A 20530-nucleotide genomic window follows, 5' to 3' on the forward strand; every position below is an offset into this window, starting at 1 on the left:
TCCCTTCCCGCCCCTTCTGAAGAACATGGTGAGCAGCGGAAGGCGATGGCTTCGTGAGCAGCAGTACACGCGCTGGAGACTTCACTGCCTGAAACTTCAGCCGCTCTCCCCAGTGCCCAGGTATCCGGTGATTTGTTTGTACTGATGTCAACTCGTCCGAGTGCCTTAGCTATCCCAACGGCCCACTGAGGGGCATACCTGTGGTGTCATGCCCTCGATGGTAGATCGTTTTCTCTAATCACATTGCCACGCTATTTTTATCTTATCGTTTAAGTGCTCCCAAAGTAAATAATAATGAGCGTGTTTACCATAGCCTATCAGTTCCAATATATGTATTTTTTCCATTTCTGAAATCAGTATGTATCTGACTGTCACTAATGTGTATCCTGAATTAAATGGCAGTGGGGTTTTATCTTAGTTGTCCATAAAATAATGGTGTCGTAGAGTTGACCAAATACAGTCATGTAATAATTGGAATGTTCTTTGATTGTTAGAAATACCCCACATACGTCGTCTGATTTTGAGGGCCGTGTAGGTTTCTACTCTGGAGGTAAATGGTCAACCCCGCCAAACACCAGTGCGGGTGGGGAGTGCTCAGCATGTGTGGGAAGATCCCACTGTCCAAAAGGACACTCTGGGGTGGCCCGGGCAGGTGTTTCCTTCGGAGTGTGCTTTCACGAAGTGTAAGCTCCATGCTCTCTGTAAATTTGGAAACACAAGCTGGAGAACACAGTCCCAGCATTGAGAGCGCAGTTAGAGAAGATGTCTGAGCCCGAGAAGTGCGCTATCCAGCCTCACAATGGGTCCTGCCTGCCTCAGTCAGGCCCCCCCCCCCCCCTTTCATTAGAGACGGACATAATGCCAACCCTTTCCCAGGTGACCCCAGCTCCCCCAAGTAACCCCAGCTCCCCCAGGTGTTCATAGCTCTCCCAGGTGACCCCAGCTTCCCCAGCTGATCCATTCTCTGCCATTGGGGAACAGTGTCAATGGCTACTAAGTTTTCACTGGGTAACCAGTTGCGTTTTAAAGTTGACCTGTTTCCCTGGGCCATTCCTGAACACCGTGGTTCGTTCGATTGCACCCCTGTTTCAGGCTGGTGAGCCCCTCCAGGCCAGGCTCCCCCCCCCCTACAATAGACTAAACATCTTAGTCATCCTCTGTGCTCACTAATACATAGGAATGTTGTTTTTCATAATATTATCCCTGTAGTTCTGGAATCTGTTTCATAAAATACTTTTCAAGTTACTTATGTCGTGGTAGGACCTTACTTTTTAAGAGTAAATGAATAAATATTTGAGATGGACTCTGCCAAATTGTGTGCCACAATCTTTGTTTAAATCAAAATAAATTCTCCTTGTGGGGGGAAAGTGCTTTAATTGCTTAACCAAATTTGACTTCTAGCGCCACTGGGGAAAGAAAGGCGGGCCGACTAGTTTATAAATCACTAAAAAAATCAAAATGATGTCACTACCACTCTTAGCTAGTGAAAAGAGAAAACCTCGGAGATTTTCCAAGAGAGAGGGCTCTTCGATTTAGGATATTGTGGTAAGAAAGAGAGAGAGAGTAAAAGGGGGTAAAGAGAGACAGAGAAAGGGGGTATCCTGGGAAGAAAATGAAGCAGGAGCATGGGCAGTGAGGAAGAGGACAACCTAAGGCAGTGGGGGAGGACCTGGCTGGAGGCACAGAGCTCAGCTCACATCTGCCTGAGGTCCCTGTCCCCTCTGAGCTGCCCTTGGGGGAAGTCTGCATTGGAGCTCGCTTCAGTGTTACCTTGTACACCAGAGCCAGCCCCCTGTGGGGTCATGGGGAAGAATGGAGTCCTCTGGGATCTGAGAATAGGTGTGAGCAGTAGAAACAGACCAGAGCAAGGAGCGACCCACCACCAGGGGAGAGGGTGATCTGCCCCCAACTGCTCTGCCCCAAAATAGTGCTCCCAGTCCAGTCCGGGGCCTGGCTCCTGGCTTCCCAGTCCCTGGTGCCTGCTCTCCCCACAGCCTGGCTCATGCCTGCTGGGTCTCTCAAACAGATGGCCTGGCAGACAGACGGACGGCCTGAACCCCAGTAAAAACATGGGGAGCTCAGGGGCCCCCAGGGCGCTCTCTGGGAAGTTCCACAGACGCTGGTTTCACAGCTCTCCTGAGGGATGAGCAGCGCCATACCCATCCTCTCGGATGAGAGGATAGAATCCAGCATCCGCCCAGTGACACTCCGGAGCTCCCACCTTTCCTGTCCCTAAGGCTGAGCTTCGGACACGGGTCCATTACAGTTGTGTCATGAATGAAATATTTTGAAATGTGATTTTGAACTTGAAACAGGAAAGAGAGGGAACGTATGGACGCAGATAACAAAGTCACATTTCCACCTTTTGAATAGCCAAAGGACACATGTGGGAGCGACATGCGGTCACCTGTCTATTCACAGCGGTGACCCGGAGCATTGTGCTCTGCAATAGATCATACATCGAGACAAATGGCCTCCTCTCCTCCGGGGTGGGTGTTTTCCTTGTAGCTGGGCAGAATTCTAGGACCTTTGTCAGTTTTTCAGCCTTGCTGCTCTAAAGCGACGCGCCCCTTTCTCACGTCCGTTAATTGTTAGCAGTTGTGTTACCGCCGTTGGGGGAGTGGACCACGGAGCCTTTCGCGTTGATTTAATTGTTGGCGTGGCGTCCGGCCGTTTCTCACTCCAGCAGCGACCACCTAAGCTGAGAAGACTCTGGCCTCATATGTGTTTCCCCCACAGTGACATCGAGATTTCGAGAGCACAGACGCCAAAAGCTGTGGATGTCCTTGCCAAGGAGATAGGATTGCTTGCAGATGAAATCGAAATCTACGGCAAAAGCAAAGCCAAAGTGTGCTTGTCCCTGCTGGAAAGGCTAAAGGATCAAGCAGATGGAAAATACGTCTTGGTTGCTGGGTAAGACGACTTAACCGTCTATTTTACTCAGACGGCCTGCTTACCACACTCTCTTCCCCACGTACCCATCGCCACACCCCTCAAGTCCACCCAGTTCTCCCCTTTGACATTATCTTGTCCCTTTCACTTGGCGTTCCTTCCTTTGACTAGCGGTCAGTTTTTCCTTCCTGTGCAAAAGAAATGATTCTCCACAAAATCTAACGTGTAACGAGTCACTAATTCAGTACTTTATTTTTTTGTTTCTCATATGGTATTTGGATCACCCTTGCTCTCCACTGTGGATTTTTCCTTTGGTGTTTCAGGATAAAATAACAATTGAAAGTAAAATACTTTGTATTGATCAGAGCATTTTTAAAAAATTTACTTCCATTGATTTCAGAGAGGGAGGGAAGGAAGGAGGGAGGGAGAGAGAGAGAGAAAGAGACAGAGAGAGAGAGAGAGAGAGAGAGAGAGAGAGAGAGAGAGAGGGAGAAATATATCGATGATGAGAAAGAATCATTGACCAGCTGCCTCCTGGGGATTGAGCATGCAGGCCAGGCATGTGCCCTGACTGGGAATCAAACCGTAACCTTTGGGTTCATAGGCTGATGCTCAACCAACGAGCCACACTGGCCGAGCTGAGCAGGGCATTTTTGTGTTCAACTTAGATTTTCCTATTCATGTCTTTACTGTTTCTTACAGATGTATTTGAATTATAAAAACTCACTATTTGTCTTTCCTTGCATTTCAGAATTAATGTTGGGCCAAAGACAAATGCACAGTCTTTATGAAAAGGAGCTTTTGCTTTTATTTTCCCTCTTAAAAAAAGAAATGCATTCCCTAGCGGAAAAGTACGATAGAAAACAAGGGATTTCACATATTTATTCAGCGTGACCTGAGGGAACATAGAGAGACCATATAAATTCCTCTGTTGTTTTACATTTTCACTGCACGGGCTTGCTAATGATCTGTAGGCCAAAGCTGGAGGCAGAAAAACCTCTTCACAGTCAGAGATCTTTCTTATCATTGGGCTTGACTCACAGTTAACTTTCTTCTTACATACTTCATTGTGAATGTTAGTAGCTTTATTCCTTTTTCTGATTATAAAAAGCATGTACACTCATAAAAATGTTCCAGAACTATAGAAAGCATAAACAAGAGTGAGACATCCCAGCTCCTAGCACCCAGGGGAACAACTGGTAACATCTGAGACCATCTTGACACCGATACAGTCATTCAGAAATGAGTCGCTCTTGCTGCTCTTCGGGCCGTGATGGGTGTTCAGCAGTGTGCTGTGCCATGTCACTCATGACAAGGCGACGTTCGCTTTGTTCATGCTACAAAGCATGGCACCCTTAATGTCCCAGATTCTTCAGGTGCGGGGCAGGTGGGTCACCGGCAGAGCAGCTGGCAGAAATGCCTGGGATGAGGGTGGCTTCCATTTCCACATCTTCCAGCGCCGGGAAGCACTGCTCTGGCCGAGCCACTGAGGGGACACGTGTGTCTACTGCTCCAAGTACGGGGGCGGGAAAATGATTGGAGGACATCTTAGGGATGTTCCATCCTTCATTTAGCCAATTCTTTATTGCTGGGCACTTAAATCGTTTCCTGTTTTTGGCCATTATTAAACTACTAAAATCACCAACCTTGGGCATGCATATTTGTGCATTTGTCCAAAATCTCCTTAGTGACGTTCCCTAGTGGTGAGTCCAGTGTTTCAAAACTAAAATAAATATAAAACTACCACACACACACAAAAAAATCAAGATATCATGCATACTGTCACCTCTCCAATGATACCATGATTGCTTCATATCTCCTCCCCCGTCCTCTTCCCCCTTCTCACCCTCCTTGTCTACAACCAGCTCCTGGGACTATTTTGTAGGAGGAGTGGGCAGCCAGGGTCTGTCAGAGTCACTGAGCTTTAAGGAATTCACACCTTGTTCCAGCACCTCAGGTGCCTGTGGCTTAAACCTCCTTCAGGCTGCCCAGCTCACTTATGGTTGGACTCCCCACCCTAACAAGGTTCTTTCCCAGTCAGGACTCCCCCTGCCCGAACCCCGATGTCGCCTCACTGAGCTGCAGGAGGGCTCTTTGCCGGGGGATGCTGGTCCATCTGCAGGCCCCGGGGGCCAGGCTGTGGAGGAGCCAGCTGCCCGGGGGGCTCCTGAGTCCCTGAGTTGTCATGCACAGCTAGTGGGTTTGCTTTACGCTCGTAATGCTCGGTGCAGGTTTGTTGATAGCGAATAACCAAACCTGGGTGTGGAGAACTTCCAAGTTCAGCATCTTATCCACAGGTTTGCTTTCCTTCTCCCAGGCCTTGGGTGATCTTGGTGGTGGGTTTGCTGGCTGTCTCACCCCATTTATTTAGGGCAGGAGGACTTAAAGGAAAAACTCAGGAGGGCGTGTTCTCAGTTTTACGAAGGAAAAGTCTGCAGCATTTTGTCATGTGGAGTGGCCATGGTCCACTCTGCTTTGGGCGTCTGAATATCGGGAATGAAAACACAAGCGTAGACATGGCCCTTCTTAGCTGGGAACACAGAATAGATATTTCTAAAGCTAACGCTCTGCTGGTATTGTCACCAGGATCCGAACTTGAAGCCCTTCTGTCAAAGTCTGGTCTCCAGCCAAGGGCCAGAGAATGACCACTGGCCTGGCCGACTGGGGTTTCAGCCCCCGGGGCCGCCCCCAGGAGACACTGCCCTGCCTTGTCTCTGTCCTATTTGTGTGCAGGGGAGCTGAGGAAGCCAGCTGCCATGCTGAGGCTAGGAACAGAAATTACACCTGAATTCTCAAATACAGATCTGACCCCAAGAGATCGGTTCTTTTTCTGGAATTGTGGTATAGGTTCCCTGCTGAACAAAGAAGGGCCCAGATAGTAACAAAAATTAAACTGTGCTCCTTTCAACACAACAAACGGTACTGACGTGAGGAACCGCCTTTGTTGTCCAATCTTTTAATAGCTGGGTGCTTAAGATTAGTTGAAAGCATAGACATTTTACTTATAATCTAAAACGAGTTCATTGGAGGTAAAAAAAAATCACCTCCATATTTTAACTTTTGATCAAGATAGTGATGGGAAAGTGACATTATCAAACCATTGTACACTTCTTTAGAAATACAATTTTTCCATTAAATGGAAACTTTTTTCTGAAAGACTTTTTATTCTGAAAATAATTTTGGCTCTGTATAAAAACTTAACATAAAGAAGGAGAAAACGAAATTTCTCATTAGCCAGAAGTGTTAAAATTCGTTAGATTTCCTCCCAGGGTTTTGTCTATGTATTCGTCCTTTGTACACATTGAGATCATGCCGCAAATACCACTTCGTGTCCTGCCTCTTTGTCTGAATACTGTAACATAAAGCTTTTCCCATGCTTTAGAGTTCGAACGCCCACGTAACTTTTTAATAAACTTAAATAACAATACATTTGTTATTATACATTTCAATGTATGTGTAAATGCGATCTCAATATATCAACAGCAGGATAACTATAAAACAATGGATTAACTTTTTTTTTACCTACTAGTAATAACGCAAATGCAGAACAGATTAATTCGCTTTAAAAAGCTATTCTTCAGACGTTAGAATTTCTTCCTCTGTTGGGCTCATCTGTATTTCATCAGCTACACATCGCATGGTATTTACACCTACATATCACTTTATTTGCTTTGCCTGACAAAATGAAAAGTATTGGGAATTGTTCAGGGAAGTAAGCCAAAAGAATCTTAGGGGCTCTTGAGTTTTACATATTTTCCCAGTTACACTAATGAAAAGGAATTTGTTTGAGAACTTGACTCGGAGTGCAGCTGTAGGGCATTGGATGTGTGTGCAGGAGCAGTCTCCAATGGCCCTTTACTGATATCTGTGCAGAAGTTTCTAGAACTTCTCTGAATTGCTTGGGCAGAGCAGTTAAAAGAGAAGCCCAAATTGGTCTGTGAGAAGACTGAGTTTCACATTAAAGAAAAGTTAAAATTTTTCACATCACTTATTTTTCCTGTAGACAGCCAAATACCTGATTTTCCTTTTCTTTTCTTTTCTTTTCTTTTCTTTTCTTTTCTTTTCTTTTCTTTTCTTTTCTTTTCTTTTCTCTTTTCTTTCTGTTTCTTTAATTTTCTGTTTCAACCCCTTATTTGTCTGTGTAAAAATAACCTTTATTGGCTTTTCTAAGATGATGCTTTTCTGCCTTGGATAAGGATTTAAATATCTGTGAGTTTTCCTTTTATTTGCATTATTTGTGCAATAAAACAAAGGTATTTAGAAGAAACCACGACAGGGCCTTTGAACTCTTTACTTCAGTCCCAGGCGATGGAAACAGCCTAACGGCCGGGCTGTGGAGTGTCTGGTTGGGCAGTAAAAGGCTTGTAGAAACCTCCCCATTGTGAGGATGCTGGGATGAGTGATATATACCCTTGTGCTGTTTGAGCACATAGTTGGCAGTTTATGGGTAGATCCAGGTCTAATGGCCATAATGCTGTTTGACAAGATTCTAGATTTTGAGACCAGTTCCAAGTTTTACCACTGCATCAGCCATCTCTTTGATCTTGGAGTAAATGGTAAACTTCTTTCAGATCATGTCCAAGCTAGCACAGGGCGCGTCAATAAATTTTTACTGTCGTTAACAGTAAACATTTGTCTCAGGACGGGCGTTAGAATTCCTTCGTCTACCGTTTTGTGCTCATCTGCGCCTTAGGTGACTGGAAATGTGATGAGAAGGGGCATGATTCCTCCCCTGAGCAAGCTCGTGGCCCAGCGAGTGAGACAGACATGTCAGGAAGCTTATAGCAATGCCCTCTGGAAAGTTCTAGAATAAACACATACTCTATGGTGTGAGGTATTAGAGGGAGCGGACCAGTCAGCTGGGGGAATTGAGGAAAAGAAGGAACGAAAATCACTTTTTTCCTCCGTAAACTCTTAGCTCCTATGGAAAAGGAAAGTAGGTTGACATGGTACTTGCTTTCTCTGTCAACCTGATGGCTTGGAATCTGAGCTAAGGACCTGGGACAGCAGTTAAACTGCATTTTGATGCCGTATGCAGCAATGAGGTGAAATCCGTTTTTATTGTAGCTCTCCTTTTATTACCCCCAATAAATACTTCCTACTTTCCGATTTTCCTGACTTGTAATCGTTGGCAGACAGCTGAGCGGCCCTGTGTTTCTAATTAAGAGTTGGACGGTGAGCGGGAGCTTGGAGGAGGTCATCTCTGGGCGGGTCTGCTCTTGGACGTCCCCAACAGCTCTGTGAGCATATCCTTGGAACGGAAAACGTAATCCTCCGTGTGAAGTTTAAGTAAACCTCCAATCCCTTTGCAAACAGTAAGTGCTCAGTTAAACAGAAAGTTCACTCCGGGCATAAACACCGTCCTAACTTTGAGTCTCCATGTCAACCGGGTCCCCTGTGGCTGGGAGAGTGAGGGCGCTGCACCAGGCCGGCCTCAGGATGGCTTGCCCACTCCCTGCCCGTGACCTCCTTGATGCTCCATCGGCTTCAGGCCTCTTCAAACTGGACACTGCTTTGGTTTCTTTCCAAGACTCCCTGTTGCATCCTGCTTCTCCTCAAGTTTCTTTCACTGCTCCTCCTCAGCTTCCTTTCCTTCTCTCTTCTGACTATTCCTTAAGAGAAAACCTTCTTAACAATTTTGTTTTTATCTTTTTTCTTACTACTCTGTCCACACTCACTGACTGATCTTACCCATTCCTGTGCTTAAGTGGCTAATTATAGTTAACACTCTCCATCCATAGATAATTAGCCCATGTAGCTCAGTGGTTGAGCATTGTACTCTGAAGCAGGAGTTTATGGTTCGATTCCTGGTCAGGGCACATACCCGAGTTGTGGGCTCGATCCCCAGTGTGGGGTATGTAGGAGGCAGCCCATCAGTGATTCTCTCGCATCATTGGTGTTTCTGTCTCTCCCTTCCTCTCTGAAATCAATAAAAATACATTTTTAAAAATAATAGTAACTTTCTGAGGTAAGAATATTTGACTGGGTTTGATTTCTAGTTCTAATTGTGTGACCTTGAGCAAGTTCCTTAAATTCCTTATGCCTCCATCTCATTTTACAAATGGGATGAAAAATAATCCAATAAATATAACACAGAGCCCAGCATATTAGCCACCCAAACCCACCCTCAATTGTGTCTGGCTCTACTTAGTCATTTGTTAGGTCTCAGTTTAGATATTACTTCCTCCAGGAAACCTTCCCTGATGTTCCAAATCTAGTTAGATCCTCCTCCCCTGGGCTCTCATAATGCAATTTAACTGTCTTATTTCCCATTGGTTGTAATTGCTGATTTATCTGTCCTTGTTCATCATGAGCTCTATGAGGGCAGTGATGGAGTCCAGCTTGGACATCAGCTATCCCCATGGACTGGGAGCCTGGCACATAGTAGTGCTTAATACATATTTGCTGAATGAATGGTTGATTGTGCGGCTGTGGTGGCCTGAGATAGTTGGGATGATGTCTCAAGGTATTATTTCCCATGGTCTCATCACTAGATTTTGCAAGTCAGAAAACTCAGTTCTGTTGTGGTTCAGTATCCTAGGCAGCATGACTCACACCTTCTGACTCATAGAAGTCAATATTGCAAGCCAAAAGGACAGTTTTTTGGTGTTTTTTTTTTTAAATTTCTTTATTGATTAAGGTATCACATATTTGTCCTCAACCCTCCATTCCAATCTCCCACCCTACCCCCCACTCATGCCCCCAACCCCTATTGTCCTTGACCACTGGTTAGGCTCATATGTGTGCACATAAGTCCTTTGGTTGATCTCTCCCTTTTATCCCCACCCTCCCTTTGAGGTCCAACAGTCTGACCCATGGCTCCTTATCTCTGGGCCCAACCGACAGTTTTAAAAACTTGACACAATGGTTAGAATATGCTAAGGAACAATTTGGGGCCTTATGTGGGAATGTAATACATGCCTGTCCTATCACATAATGCTATCACGTGATATTGTTACACCTGAAAGTGTAATGTTTGGTGTTGTAGCCAACAGTAAGCTCCCCAGAGCCCAGGGGGTCTTAGCACACTGAGGAGCTTTGGACTTACTCTTTCTAACTATTTGAGGGGCTGTTGTATGGGAGGATGGGGCTCAGTGTGTCTGACGCCAGCAGAGAGGAGGCCACATGAATGCAGACATCTCTTCCCGAGGGCACAGAACTCCTCACTGTGAAAGCTGTGCAGAAATGATGAGCCGCCCCACAGCCAAAGCTCCCATTGCTACTTGTTTTCAAACACGGTGGGGACAGCAATGGCCACTGGTTTCTAAAAAGGGATGATGAGAGGGGACATAGGATCCCTTCTTATCCTGGGAGGTGAGCCGTGCCCCACTCACTCATGGACCACTGAGTTAGCCCCTGTGCCCACAGCATGTCCCCAGGAAATGGCCCTGGAAGAAAGAACAGATAACAAATTTCCCATCAGCAAGAAGTGATATGAGCTTAATTTTTGAAACCACTTGATGTAGGATTCTATGTGGCTTCTTGAAGTTGATGTTATTAGCACCACTGCCAAATAACTTCTTTTTGGTCTCTTGGTAAAGTTATGTCTGTATCTTGACTAACTTAAGCATGGCCTGTGTGGCATGGGTAGACTATAATGGTTCAAAAAAACTGATTAAGTGACTTTAGAATGGTATGTTCTCTCCTAATATCCTCTGGTTTGGCTTTGGTACCTTAAGTTTATTTTATAGGATGTCTAGGAAATATTAAGTTCACTATTTTTTTCCTCCCAAATCAGGATCACGCCCACCCCTCTCGGAGAAGGGAAAAGCACAGTCACCATCGGGCTTGTACAGGCTCTCACCGCACACTTGAACATCAACTCCTTTGCCTGTCTAAGGCAGCCTTCTCAAGGGCCAACTTTCGGCGTTAAAGGTACTTTATTTAAACAACTAGCATATTGTTCAGAGCAAAATTGGGGGGTAGGAATTTTTTTTAAAGAAAAGTCTGAAAAAGAACATCGTCAACAGATGTGGAGTTAAAACTTACCACAGGAACTAGTGCGTTTTAATCCTGTATGCACTACCCTCCTCCACGCTCTGTAGGTGGAAGTCGCCCTGAGTTGGTCCTCCTGCAGAGGGCGCTATAGGGGGGAGGGCTTTAGTGGAGTCCCCAGCCCAAGAAACTGACCTCCTTGGTTTCCGTGGCCAGTTGCCAGGCTCTTGCTCAGGGAGTCCAGCCTTAAATGGAAGTCTGTTTCACCAGAAACTTCTTTGCCAAGCGACTTTGAAATTCTGCTATTTCTATTGGTGTTTTATCAGCCCAACCATGGCGAAAGGTCTTCCCATTCAAGCAGCTAGAGACCCTTCCGGTCAGACTGCACGCCTCACCTTTTCCGGAGTTGCTGTGTGGGCTTGAGCAGCTCTGGAGACTGGCTATGGACGGAGATGTGATGGAATTCCTCTTTGGCGGTGGTTGAGCTGATATTTGGCACCATCCCATTCACTACTCTTTCTTCGTTGATTTATCATGAAATTGTTCTCCAGCTCACTTTACAGTAGCATCTATGGCTTTAATCACCATTTGGTCTTGGCACTTGGTGGCTTTTAGCAGTATTGTATTTATATTACTCTTGAAAATGTTAATAACTAGTAATTCATTAAGTCCTGATAACTCATAGAATGTCATGCATTATTATGCGGTGGGGTGAACACTACACTTGGAGTGAGTGTTCATGGCTGTCTCTCACTGCTGTGTGACCTTTAGCCAGTTATAACCTCTCTGAGCTGTGGCTGTGAAAATGCAAAAAGTCATAAGCCAGGCTTACCAGATAATTGTGAGGACCAAATAAGACAGTATAGAAAAACAACAACAACAAAAAACGGGGTATGCCCCTCAGCATAACCATTATTGCTTGTCTCATTTTTTATTCTTATAAGTATATTTCCAGTGGGACATGATCTCACTCATCTGAGGGAAATGGTGAACAACATAGTCTGATGAACAAGAACAGACTCAGAGATAAGGAGCCATGGGTCAGACTGTTGGGCCTCAAAGGGAGAGATCAACCAAAGGACTTGTGTGCACACATATGAGCCTAACCAGTGGTCAAGGACAATAGAGGGGTGGGGACATGAGTGGGAAATGGTGGGGGATTGGAATGGGGTTGAGGACAAATATGTGGTATCTTAATAAAGAAATAAAAAAAATAAATAAATAAAAAGAAAGGTAACAAGAACAACAACAACAACAAAAAAAGACAGGGTAAACTATAAAATGATACGGACATAGGATAACATTGTTTTAGGAAAAATGAGCCATTTTAATGTAATGGCTATATATATATATATATATATATATATATATATATATATATATTAATATATTTTATTGATATTTTACAGAGAGGAAGAGAGAGGGATAGAGAGTTAGAAACATCGATGAGAGAGAATCATCAATCAGCTGCCTCTTGCACATCCCCTACTGGGGATGTGCCCGCAACCAAGGTACATGCCCTTGACTGGAATCGAATCTGGGACCTTTCAGTCCGCAGGCTGACTCTCTATCCACTGAGCCAAACCGGTTTCGGCTGGCTTTATAATTTTGAGGGATAAAGAGCCATGTATACATTATCATCTAAGATAAATTTATAATGTGTCAGTCTGACTTTATCAGGCGGATTTTTTTAGCAAAGTTTTTTGAGGCTTCAGTGCATGTGCAACTGAAATGAAGCACGGCCCCAAAGATAGAATAAATCGAGAAAACCGCATGTGTGCTGCAATAACATTCGCAGTATTATTTTTACCCTTTTTTGAAATAAGGAAACTGAAAGCCTTAAATTGCAGAGTTGGACGTGGTGTGAGCTTCCCACCCCCCTCCTGTTCTACTTTGATAAATGGTTCATGTTTCTCACTGGCTGTTGCTCTTTCATCTCGGGGGGTACGTGCCTCCCGTGGGGTGTGAGGAGCTGTGTCCCTGGGGCCCGGTGCGTCTGTGTAGCTGCCCTTGGGGACTCCCTGTAACGGTGCCCGCTCTGTTGTTTAGGAGGCGCTGCAGGCGGCGGGTACGCCCAGGTCATCCCCATGGAGGAGGTAAGTCTTACAGGGACACGTGTCCTGTGTCATTTTTTCTTCTGTGCTCCCACCAACACAGGCCCCCAGCCCCCAACTCCAATGCCCCGAAGGGTCTGAAAACCAAAACCCAGCCTTTGTTGTTAGGATCTGTTTTATGGATTGTGTCTGTGCAGTTGGTATAAACCTTCATATATTCTGCTGTAGAAATAGTGTTTTTGATGAGCGGATGTTGACCTACACCCTCTTTGGGGTGTTTTATAAGTAAGCTATACGTACATAACATCACCTCTCTAAAGTCCAAAAAGTTCTGAACCCCCTAGCCCGCCTGGCCTCAGGGTTCTGGATGAGAGCAGGCAGGCCTATGTTGCCTACAAGCTAAGGTATGAACTATTATGGCATGCTCTCAGTATTCCACATTATATAACATTTGCACGTATTTAACTTTTCATGTTTTTTAATGGCCATATATTTTGTTACAAAATCAGACTCTAAATACAAAATATAGATAGTTAACCTTCTGAGAAATGTAACTTAAAGCAGAACACCGCTTTTCCAAATAAATTAACTTGTTTTTTCAGCCCAAAGATTGCTTTGTTTCTGAAGTAACAGATCTGGTAGTGTTTTTTTGGGTGGCACTTCCATCCTTTTAAGCAGTAGTGTGCTGGGACCACCAAGTCCTTCAACCACATAACCACACTGCTGGAAGCATTGCTTATTAGCAATTGATTATTTAAAAAAAAAACACAAAAAACAAAAACTATTTGCATGTATTTTTGGAAGCCAGAGACTGCACAGTTTTGGTACTTCTCAATTATAATCTGTAAACTGTTCACAAACAACACCATCTTACCTAATAATAGACAAACATGTAAATTGACCATACCTCTGCTATGCCCACAGCCAATCAGAGTGAGTATGCAAATTAACCCAACAAAGATGGAGGGTTAATTTGCATACGCAGGCCTGGAGTGGCTGTGAGGAGTGGGGCGCCTGCTGTGAGGGGGGAGGGGGCCGAGGAGGGAGCTAGAGGAGTGGTGCTCCCAACAGAAGTGAGGACTTGCCAGCTCCTGGGCCAGGAGCGGGGACTTGCTAGCTCCCTGGGGGCTGGGAGTGAAGCCAGGGGAAGGAAGGCCTATTCTTGCATGAATATCGTGCAACAGGCCTCTGGTTACATAATAATGAGGTGTTTTTTTAAAGCAGGTAGCAAATTATAAGTGTGCCAGTTTTACACACATGACTATGTATGCACATAAGACTAGAAGGGAAAAGCAGAATTAATAGCGTTGTGAGAATGATACAGTTTCTGTTTCTCCTACTTTGTGTCATATTTTCTCTTATTCTATTGGTGCTGTCTATTTCATGCCCTGCCTCGTTCCAAAGTGTCTTTGATACGATACCATTTTCTAACACATAAAACATTGCATAAAAATGAAAATAAGGAAAACAGAATAAGGAAACCAATCACTAAGATATCAGAACCCTTGACCTTTATCCCGAGGAAGAAAGAATTTGGGACAGAAAGTCTGTTCAGGAGTTCTTTATCGTCAAGTGGAAAATGCTGACCTTGATTTTCTGATGTAGGCTGTTTTCTGGGCTCAGCTTATCTTAAGGATATGTAATTAGCATAATGTTTTATTTATTCAGAAAGTCCTTGAATACTGCCACGGTTGTGTAAAACAAGTAGAAAGATGTTTTCGTTTCATGTATAGTTCAACCTTCACTTGACCGGGGACATTCATGCCATCACTGCCGCCAATAACCTGCTGGCCGCTGCCATCGACACGAGGATTTTCCATGAAAATACCCAAACTGACAAGGTGAGGAAGGTTTCTTGTTGGCTCTCTGAGGCATCTTGTCCTAGGATTCCTGGATTCGTAGGAAGTTTCTAAGCTCTCTGAAACTGTAGTCCAAATGTTGTGAATTTATATATGTTCTTATTTCTAGGGGATAGGTTCTATACTTTGGTTACACTCTCAAGTGAGTTTATAACCACTGCCAAGCTGTTGGGAGGGTATGTTAGTTGTACTTTTTAAGCCATATATTCTTTGAGAAGAGCCTTTAGTTTTTAAAATGGTTGGTGTGCCACTTCCCTTCATTCTGTCCATAGGTCTAATCTCTACTCTATATTAAGGGGATTGGAGTGATAGATTTTTAAGACTAATGTTACATGCAGCTGTCCTAGGTGTGCTGTTCAAAAGGTCAGACGCCCTTGCCCAGCCCGTGTGGCTCAGTGATTGAGCTTTGTTCGATGAACCAGGAGGTCCCAGGTTCAATTCCCAATCAGGTCACATGCCAGGGTTGTGGGCTGGATCCCCAGTAGAGGACATGCAGGAGACAGTTAATCAATGTTTCTCTCTCATTGATGTTTCTGTCTCTCCCCTTCCCTTCCCCTCACTCTAAAGTCAATTTAAAAAACGAAAATAATTTTTAAAAAGGTCAGGCCCTCTTGATGGGCGTCAGGTGCATGCAGTCTGAGAGGTAAACCATATCCCTGAAAGCGACAGGGCACCAGGTACTCGTTCCTCAGAGACATAGACGTGGGTAAACGGAGGATTTTCTGGCACTCTTAGAGGGGTCCTGACTACCTCCAACGAAAGGAACTTTCAGTGAGTTATTGAAACCAAACTCAGATGAATATTAATTTGATAGTTATAAGGCTGTGGATGAAGAAACATCTATTTATGCAAACTCTTTGCAATGTGCATTATGTCAGATCGAGGCAGATTTATGAAAATGACAGAACTTAAGGCTACATCGCTTATCGTAGCCAAGAATTTTAATAGGGCCTATAATCTAAACAGTTTGGTTATAAATGTGATGAACTTTGTTGTATCCTGTGAAATGTCCAAGTCCATGGTTGGCCCTTAAACTCTTATGGCGTTTTATTCTTGTTTTGTGTTCTTAGTCTCTGTACAATCGCCTGGTTCCTTCAGTGAATGGTGTTCGAGAATTTTCAAACATTCAGCTTGCTCGGCTGAAGGTAAGTTTCCAGTGAGTGGTTCTTTAAAAAAGAAAATACCCTAGAGGAAGCAGAAAGAACGGTCAGAGCCAGAGATTTTGAACCTGGTTTGGTTTTGGTTTTGAGACACTCTCTGGGGTAGTAAACGCCACAGAGAGCACAGAACTGGAAGCCTGGGACCTGCGTCCCACACCAAGCAGCAAGGCAGACAAATCGGGCCTCGGGATCTTCCTCGATGAAGGAGAGGCCTGCTCTGCTGGCCTGGAGCACCCCACTCAACAAGCACGAGGATCTGCAAGATTTTGTGAAATGGCTTTAATTTCTAGGGAATGAGATACAGCCTCTTAAAATTCATCTATTTCCCTTTCTGTTGCGGCAAAACACGAAGCAACCTTTTTTGTTTTTTCTATATTTATTTTGCTGTTGTTTTTTACTTGTCAGTTATTGACATGACACCAAGCAACCTTAATTTTTACCCACATGACTATTTTCTAGGGCTCTTTGCTGCTTGTCCTACTAATCACATGAATCTCCCCTTGCTCTTTTTCAGACCCTAGACACTAACTTTAATGGTATAATTTTTAGCCACTGTCTGGTAATCATTGGTTTTTAAAATTCACTCCTTTGATTCTTACCTCCTTGGGTTTGCTGAGAATAACGCACACCACCACCCCCAACGCCCCCAGGAGCTATAACAGATGGTTTGTTGTCCGGATGCCTTCCCTCATCCTTCTTCATTCAAAGCCGCTGTCTCTGAATGCTCCCTTTGCAGAGACAGATGCATTGTCAGTTTCAATGGGTTCTTTCTCAGTGAATTAGAAATAACTAGTTTTGAAAACACAGACATTGAGTTTACTTGAATTATTGGTATTTGAATTGCAAAAGAAGAACCGATTTACTGGAGTATTAGCTATACTGCCAGCAGTTTACATCCCTTCCCAGCACAGAAAGGTGGCCATGGCGAGGGGCCAAGAACCTCGGCCAGGACGGCGCGTGCCCGCTGGGTACTGCCAGCTGCGTTGCCTTTTTAGATCTGTCATGGTAAAGGGTAGATTACAAATGTCTTTGCCTTCTGCTCATAGGAGATACTGGGTCTCTGATTTCTGATACTGGCACTGATTTCTATGAGTTGGCCTCGCCTACAACTTACTCCGAGTTCCAGTTCAGGTTTTCAAAGGGCTTTTCTAGTCATGGAGGAAAGGAAGGGAGAGGGGTCCTTTGGTCACATCTTGCTTTCTGTTCCTCCTAATCCATACCGCACTTTTTGTTCTTGCTCATTAGAAACTGGGGATAAATAAGACGGATCCCAGCGCACTGACAGAAGAGGAAGTGAGTAGATTCGCCCGTCTCAACATCGACCCCGCCACCATCACGTGGCAGCGAGGTGGGTGCTGATGGCCAGTCCGGAGGCGGCCATGTCCCAGCTGACACTCTTAAGGCAGTTTCACACTTGGGCTTTCTCCTTCCCATGGCCCGCCCAGCTTGTTTCGTAATCCCTCCATTTAGTTAGAATCCCGTCCGTCTCTCATCTCTGCCTCCTGTTCAGGGGAAAAGGGATGAACCAAGAGGTCACAGATTCAATTGTTCCTTCAGCCAGCAGCTCATCTGGGCTCCATCCATTTCCATGCCTTCCACATGTCCAAGGAAAATTACTTCATTTTCTTCTTTATCTCTCTCTTTTTAACAGAGAAGAAGGGAGAGGGATAGAGAGTTAGAAACATCGATGAGAGAGAAACATTGATCAGCTGTCTCCTTCACACCTCCTGCTGGAGATGTGCCTGCAACCCAGGTACATGCCCTTGACCGGAATCGAACCTGGGACTTTTCAGTCCACAGGCCGATGCTCTATCCACTGAGCCAAACTGGTTAGGGCATTTCTTCTTTATCTCTTATGGCCTGTGTCCTATATTTTTTTAAGGTCTGTGTCTTCCCTTATTTGTCTTGCCACCCTCTCTACCCACAACACTAATTTCTTCCGTTCATTCTCTTATCACCACTCTAAGTAGCTCTTAAATCTGTATTTTCAGTTCTAAATTTTCTCTCTAAGTTTAGTGCATGCCTTCAGCCACTTATGGAATTCATTCTAACATTTCAACTGCATCATGGGGGCCTCCCCATGACCCCGTCCTGGTCCTGCCCTTCCTGTTCCCCTCTTAGCTGGGACACCTCCCCCTTCCCCCACACTGCCCTCTCGGAGGGTGGGACAGAGGGAAAAGCATGACACATGGGGTCAGGAATCCCCAGGGTGTGTCTCCACTTGGCAACTAACTCACTGCGTGACCCTGAGCAGGCCACATGTGTGTTCTCCGCCTCGGGCCTCTGGAGAAGGCTGAGGAGATGATCACATACACTTACAGGAACGAGGCCGTAGCACTGATGGCCGAGGTGATACTGAGGGTTAGAAGATAGGCCTTCCGGTCCTTCCTGCTTTTCTGAGGTTCTTCTCAGACCTGCCCGTCACGTTCCTCGTTTCTGCCCACCTCCATTTTTACCACATGCCTGCTCTATTGCGGTTCCCTTTTAGTAGACAGTCTTGCTTTCTCTTCCATCCCCCAATCCAGTGAGTCAGGGAACAAGAGGTGGGCACGACTAGCAGGTCGGCTAGTGCTGTGTGCCAGACAAGCAAGGTCAGCGTTTCATCCCCACGGACCTCCTCCCATCCTCACTGTCAGTGCCATTGTTGTATATTTGGTAGACGATCTTCAGTGTCTGTGTTGTCAGTTTGTTCTTTGAAGCCTCAGGCATTATTAGTGAAAACTCAGCCCTTCTGGCATTATAGATCTGGTTTTCACCAAACCAAATCTAGTTTTCACTATCAAAATGCAAACTGGTGCAATCCAGATAAGCCAATAAAAAAAATGAGATTTGGTGGTGCCCGCTCGACTCAGATTGACATCTCTCCCCCACCTCCCACCCCCTACTCCTTTATTTTTTTATTGTGGTTAAATAGGCCTGCCTCATTTTAACCGTTCATTAGTGTGCAATTAGTGCCATTGAATACACCCACAAGGCTTACAGTGGTTACACCATCACCACTGTCTATACCAAAAGCATTTTTATCATCCCAACAAGCCCCCTGCACCCATTAAACCATAACTCCCTTTCTACCAGCCCCAGGTAACCACGGTGATTAGATAGAAGCATAATCATGTAGTAATTGTCCTAGCGTATTTTATCATGCCTGTTTTCAACGTCCATCCATGTTGTAGCATGTATCAAAAGCCCATTCCTTTTTATGTCTGTGTAATGTTCTGTGTATGTGTATGTAACATTTTGCTTTTTCTTTCATCTCTCGGGCACTTGGTTGTTCCCACTTTTTGGCTGTTGCGAATGATGTTGTATAAACATGGTGTGCCCCTATCTGTTCAAGTTCATGCCTTCTGTCCTGTTGGATAAGTATGTAGAGGTGGATTCAGTGATTTAACGTTTTGTGAAACTTAATTGCCGCCTTCTTGTGACTCAGGTTTCAGCATAATAGGTCATCCCTTCAGAAATGCTTTTCCTAACTGCCTCTATTCAAAAAACAATGCCTCGTCCAGCCAGTGTTGCTCAGTGGTTGAACATCAACCCAGGAACTAGGAGATCACAGTTTGATTCCCGGTCAGGGCACATGTCCAGGTTGCAGACTCAGTCCCCAATGTGGGGTGTGCAGGCGGCAGCCAGCCAAAGATTCTCGTCATTGATGTTTCTATCTCTCCCTCTCCTTTCCTCTCTGAAATCAATTTAAAAAATCTATTTTTTTAAAAAATGATGCCTCACCCCACTGGTCCCCTGGCACACACCATCCCCTCACCTCCTGGATCTCCCAGGGCACTTAGCACTGGCTGGTACTTTGTGTGTCAGGTCCCTCCCTGTGTCTGCACCCTGGGGTGTCAGCTCCCAGGATGCTGGGCCTCAGCTCTGGCCTCTGCTGCCTCCCCAGCCCTCAGGACACAGGCAGACGCACACCCGGCAGCCAGTCCGTGCTTGTTGACTGAGTCATCTGTTCTCTTCCCTCTCAGTGTTGGACACAAATGACCGGTTCCTTCGGAAGATCACGATCGGGCAGGCCAGCACGGAGAAGGGATATTCCCGGCAGGTGGGTGGCCTTTCTTACAGGTCGGGCTCTGTCAGTAGCCTTGGTTCACAGTGGCACAGATGCCAACTCTCTGCTTTTCTCTTCTCCTCCTCTCCCTGCAGCGGCCAGGGTCTCCCGCCTTCCCCAGTGCCGTTCCCGGTCCTCAGCAGGACTCGGAGGGCCGGAGGGCGGGAAGGCTCCTGTACTTCCTTCCCATCCTTTTCTGGGGTGGGCTTAGTTGTGTTTCTGGGATGAGCCACTCAGTGTCCCTGAAATGTCAATCCTAACATATTTCATTGCAGACCCAACCCAGTTGTTGCTACATCTGCATGACAACTGAAATGTGAAGATCTCAGGCCCGTTACTCAAATTTAAAAACTAAAGGAAAAAAGCACCTTGGTATTCAGCTGAATAGCCTGAGGAATTCTTAAGGATAATGTCCTAGTACCCAAATCCAAAGAACGTGGAAGATGAATTATGGTGTCCACCTTCATTTTAATAGGCCTCCAGTGTGGGGCCGTGGCACTTGGGGAATATAAATTCATTCCATGAGTTTTTATCCAGGCACAATAGGCCTCGAAGGAATTTTTTTTTTTTTTTTGTAATAAA

The 20530-nt window shown here is 45.2% G+C and overlaps 1 protein-coding gene across 1 annotated transcript in view; it reads left to right on the plus strand.

Moving 5' to 3' along the window:
• MTHFD1L (methylenetetrahydrofolate dehydrogenase (NADP+ dependent) 1 like) overlaps positions 1–20530 on the plus strand; it is a 156824-nt gene that overhangs the window by 37771 nt on the left and 98523 nt on the right. Inside the window, exons 10-17 of the mRNA XM_084890181.1 lie at positions 23–120; positions 2740–2913; positions 10631–10767; positions 12877–12923; positions 14615–14722; positions 15811–15885; positions 17146–17248; positions 19866–19942. Coding sequence (XP_084746307.1) covers positions 23–120; positions 2740–2913; positions 10631–10767; positions 12877–12923; positions 14615–14722; positions 15811–15885; positions 17146–17248; positions 19866–19942 — 819 coding nt within the window. The remainder of the gene's footprint in view (positions 1–22; positions 121–2739; positions 2914–10630; positions 10768–12876; positions 12924–14614; positions 14723–15810; positions 15886–17145; positions 17249–19865; positions 19943–20530) is intronic.

This window comes from Pipistrellus hanaki, assembly GCF_964339955.1.
Source record: "Pipistrellus hanaki genome assembly, chromosome: 7".
Taxonomy (NCBI): domain Eukaryota; kingdom Metazoa; phylum Chordata; class Mammalia; order Chiroptera; family Vespertilionidae; genus Pipistrellus; species Pipistrellus hanaki.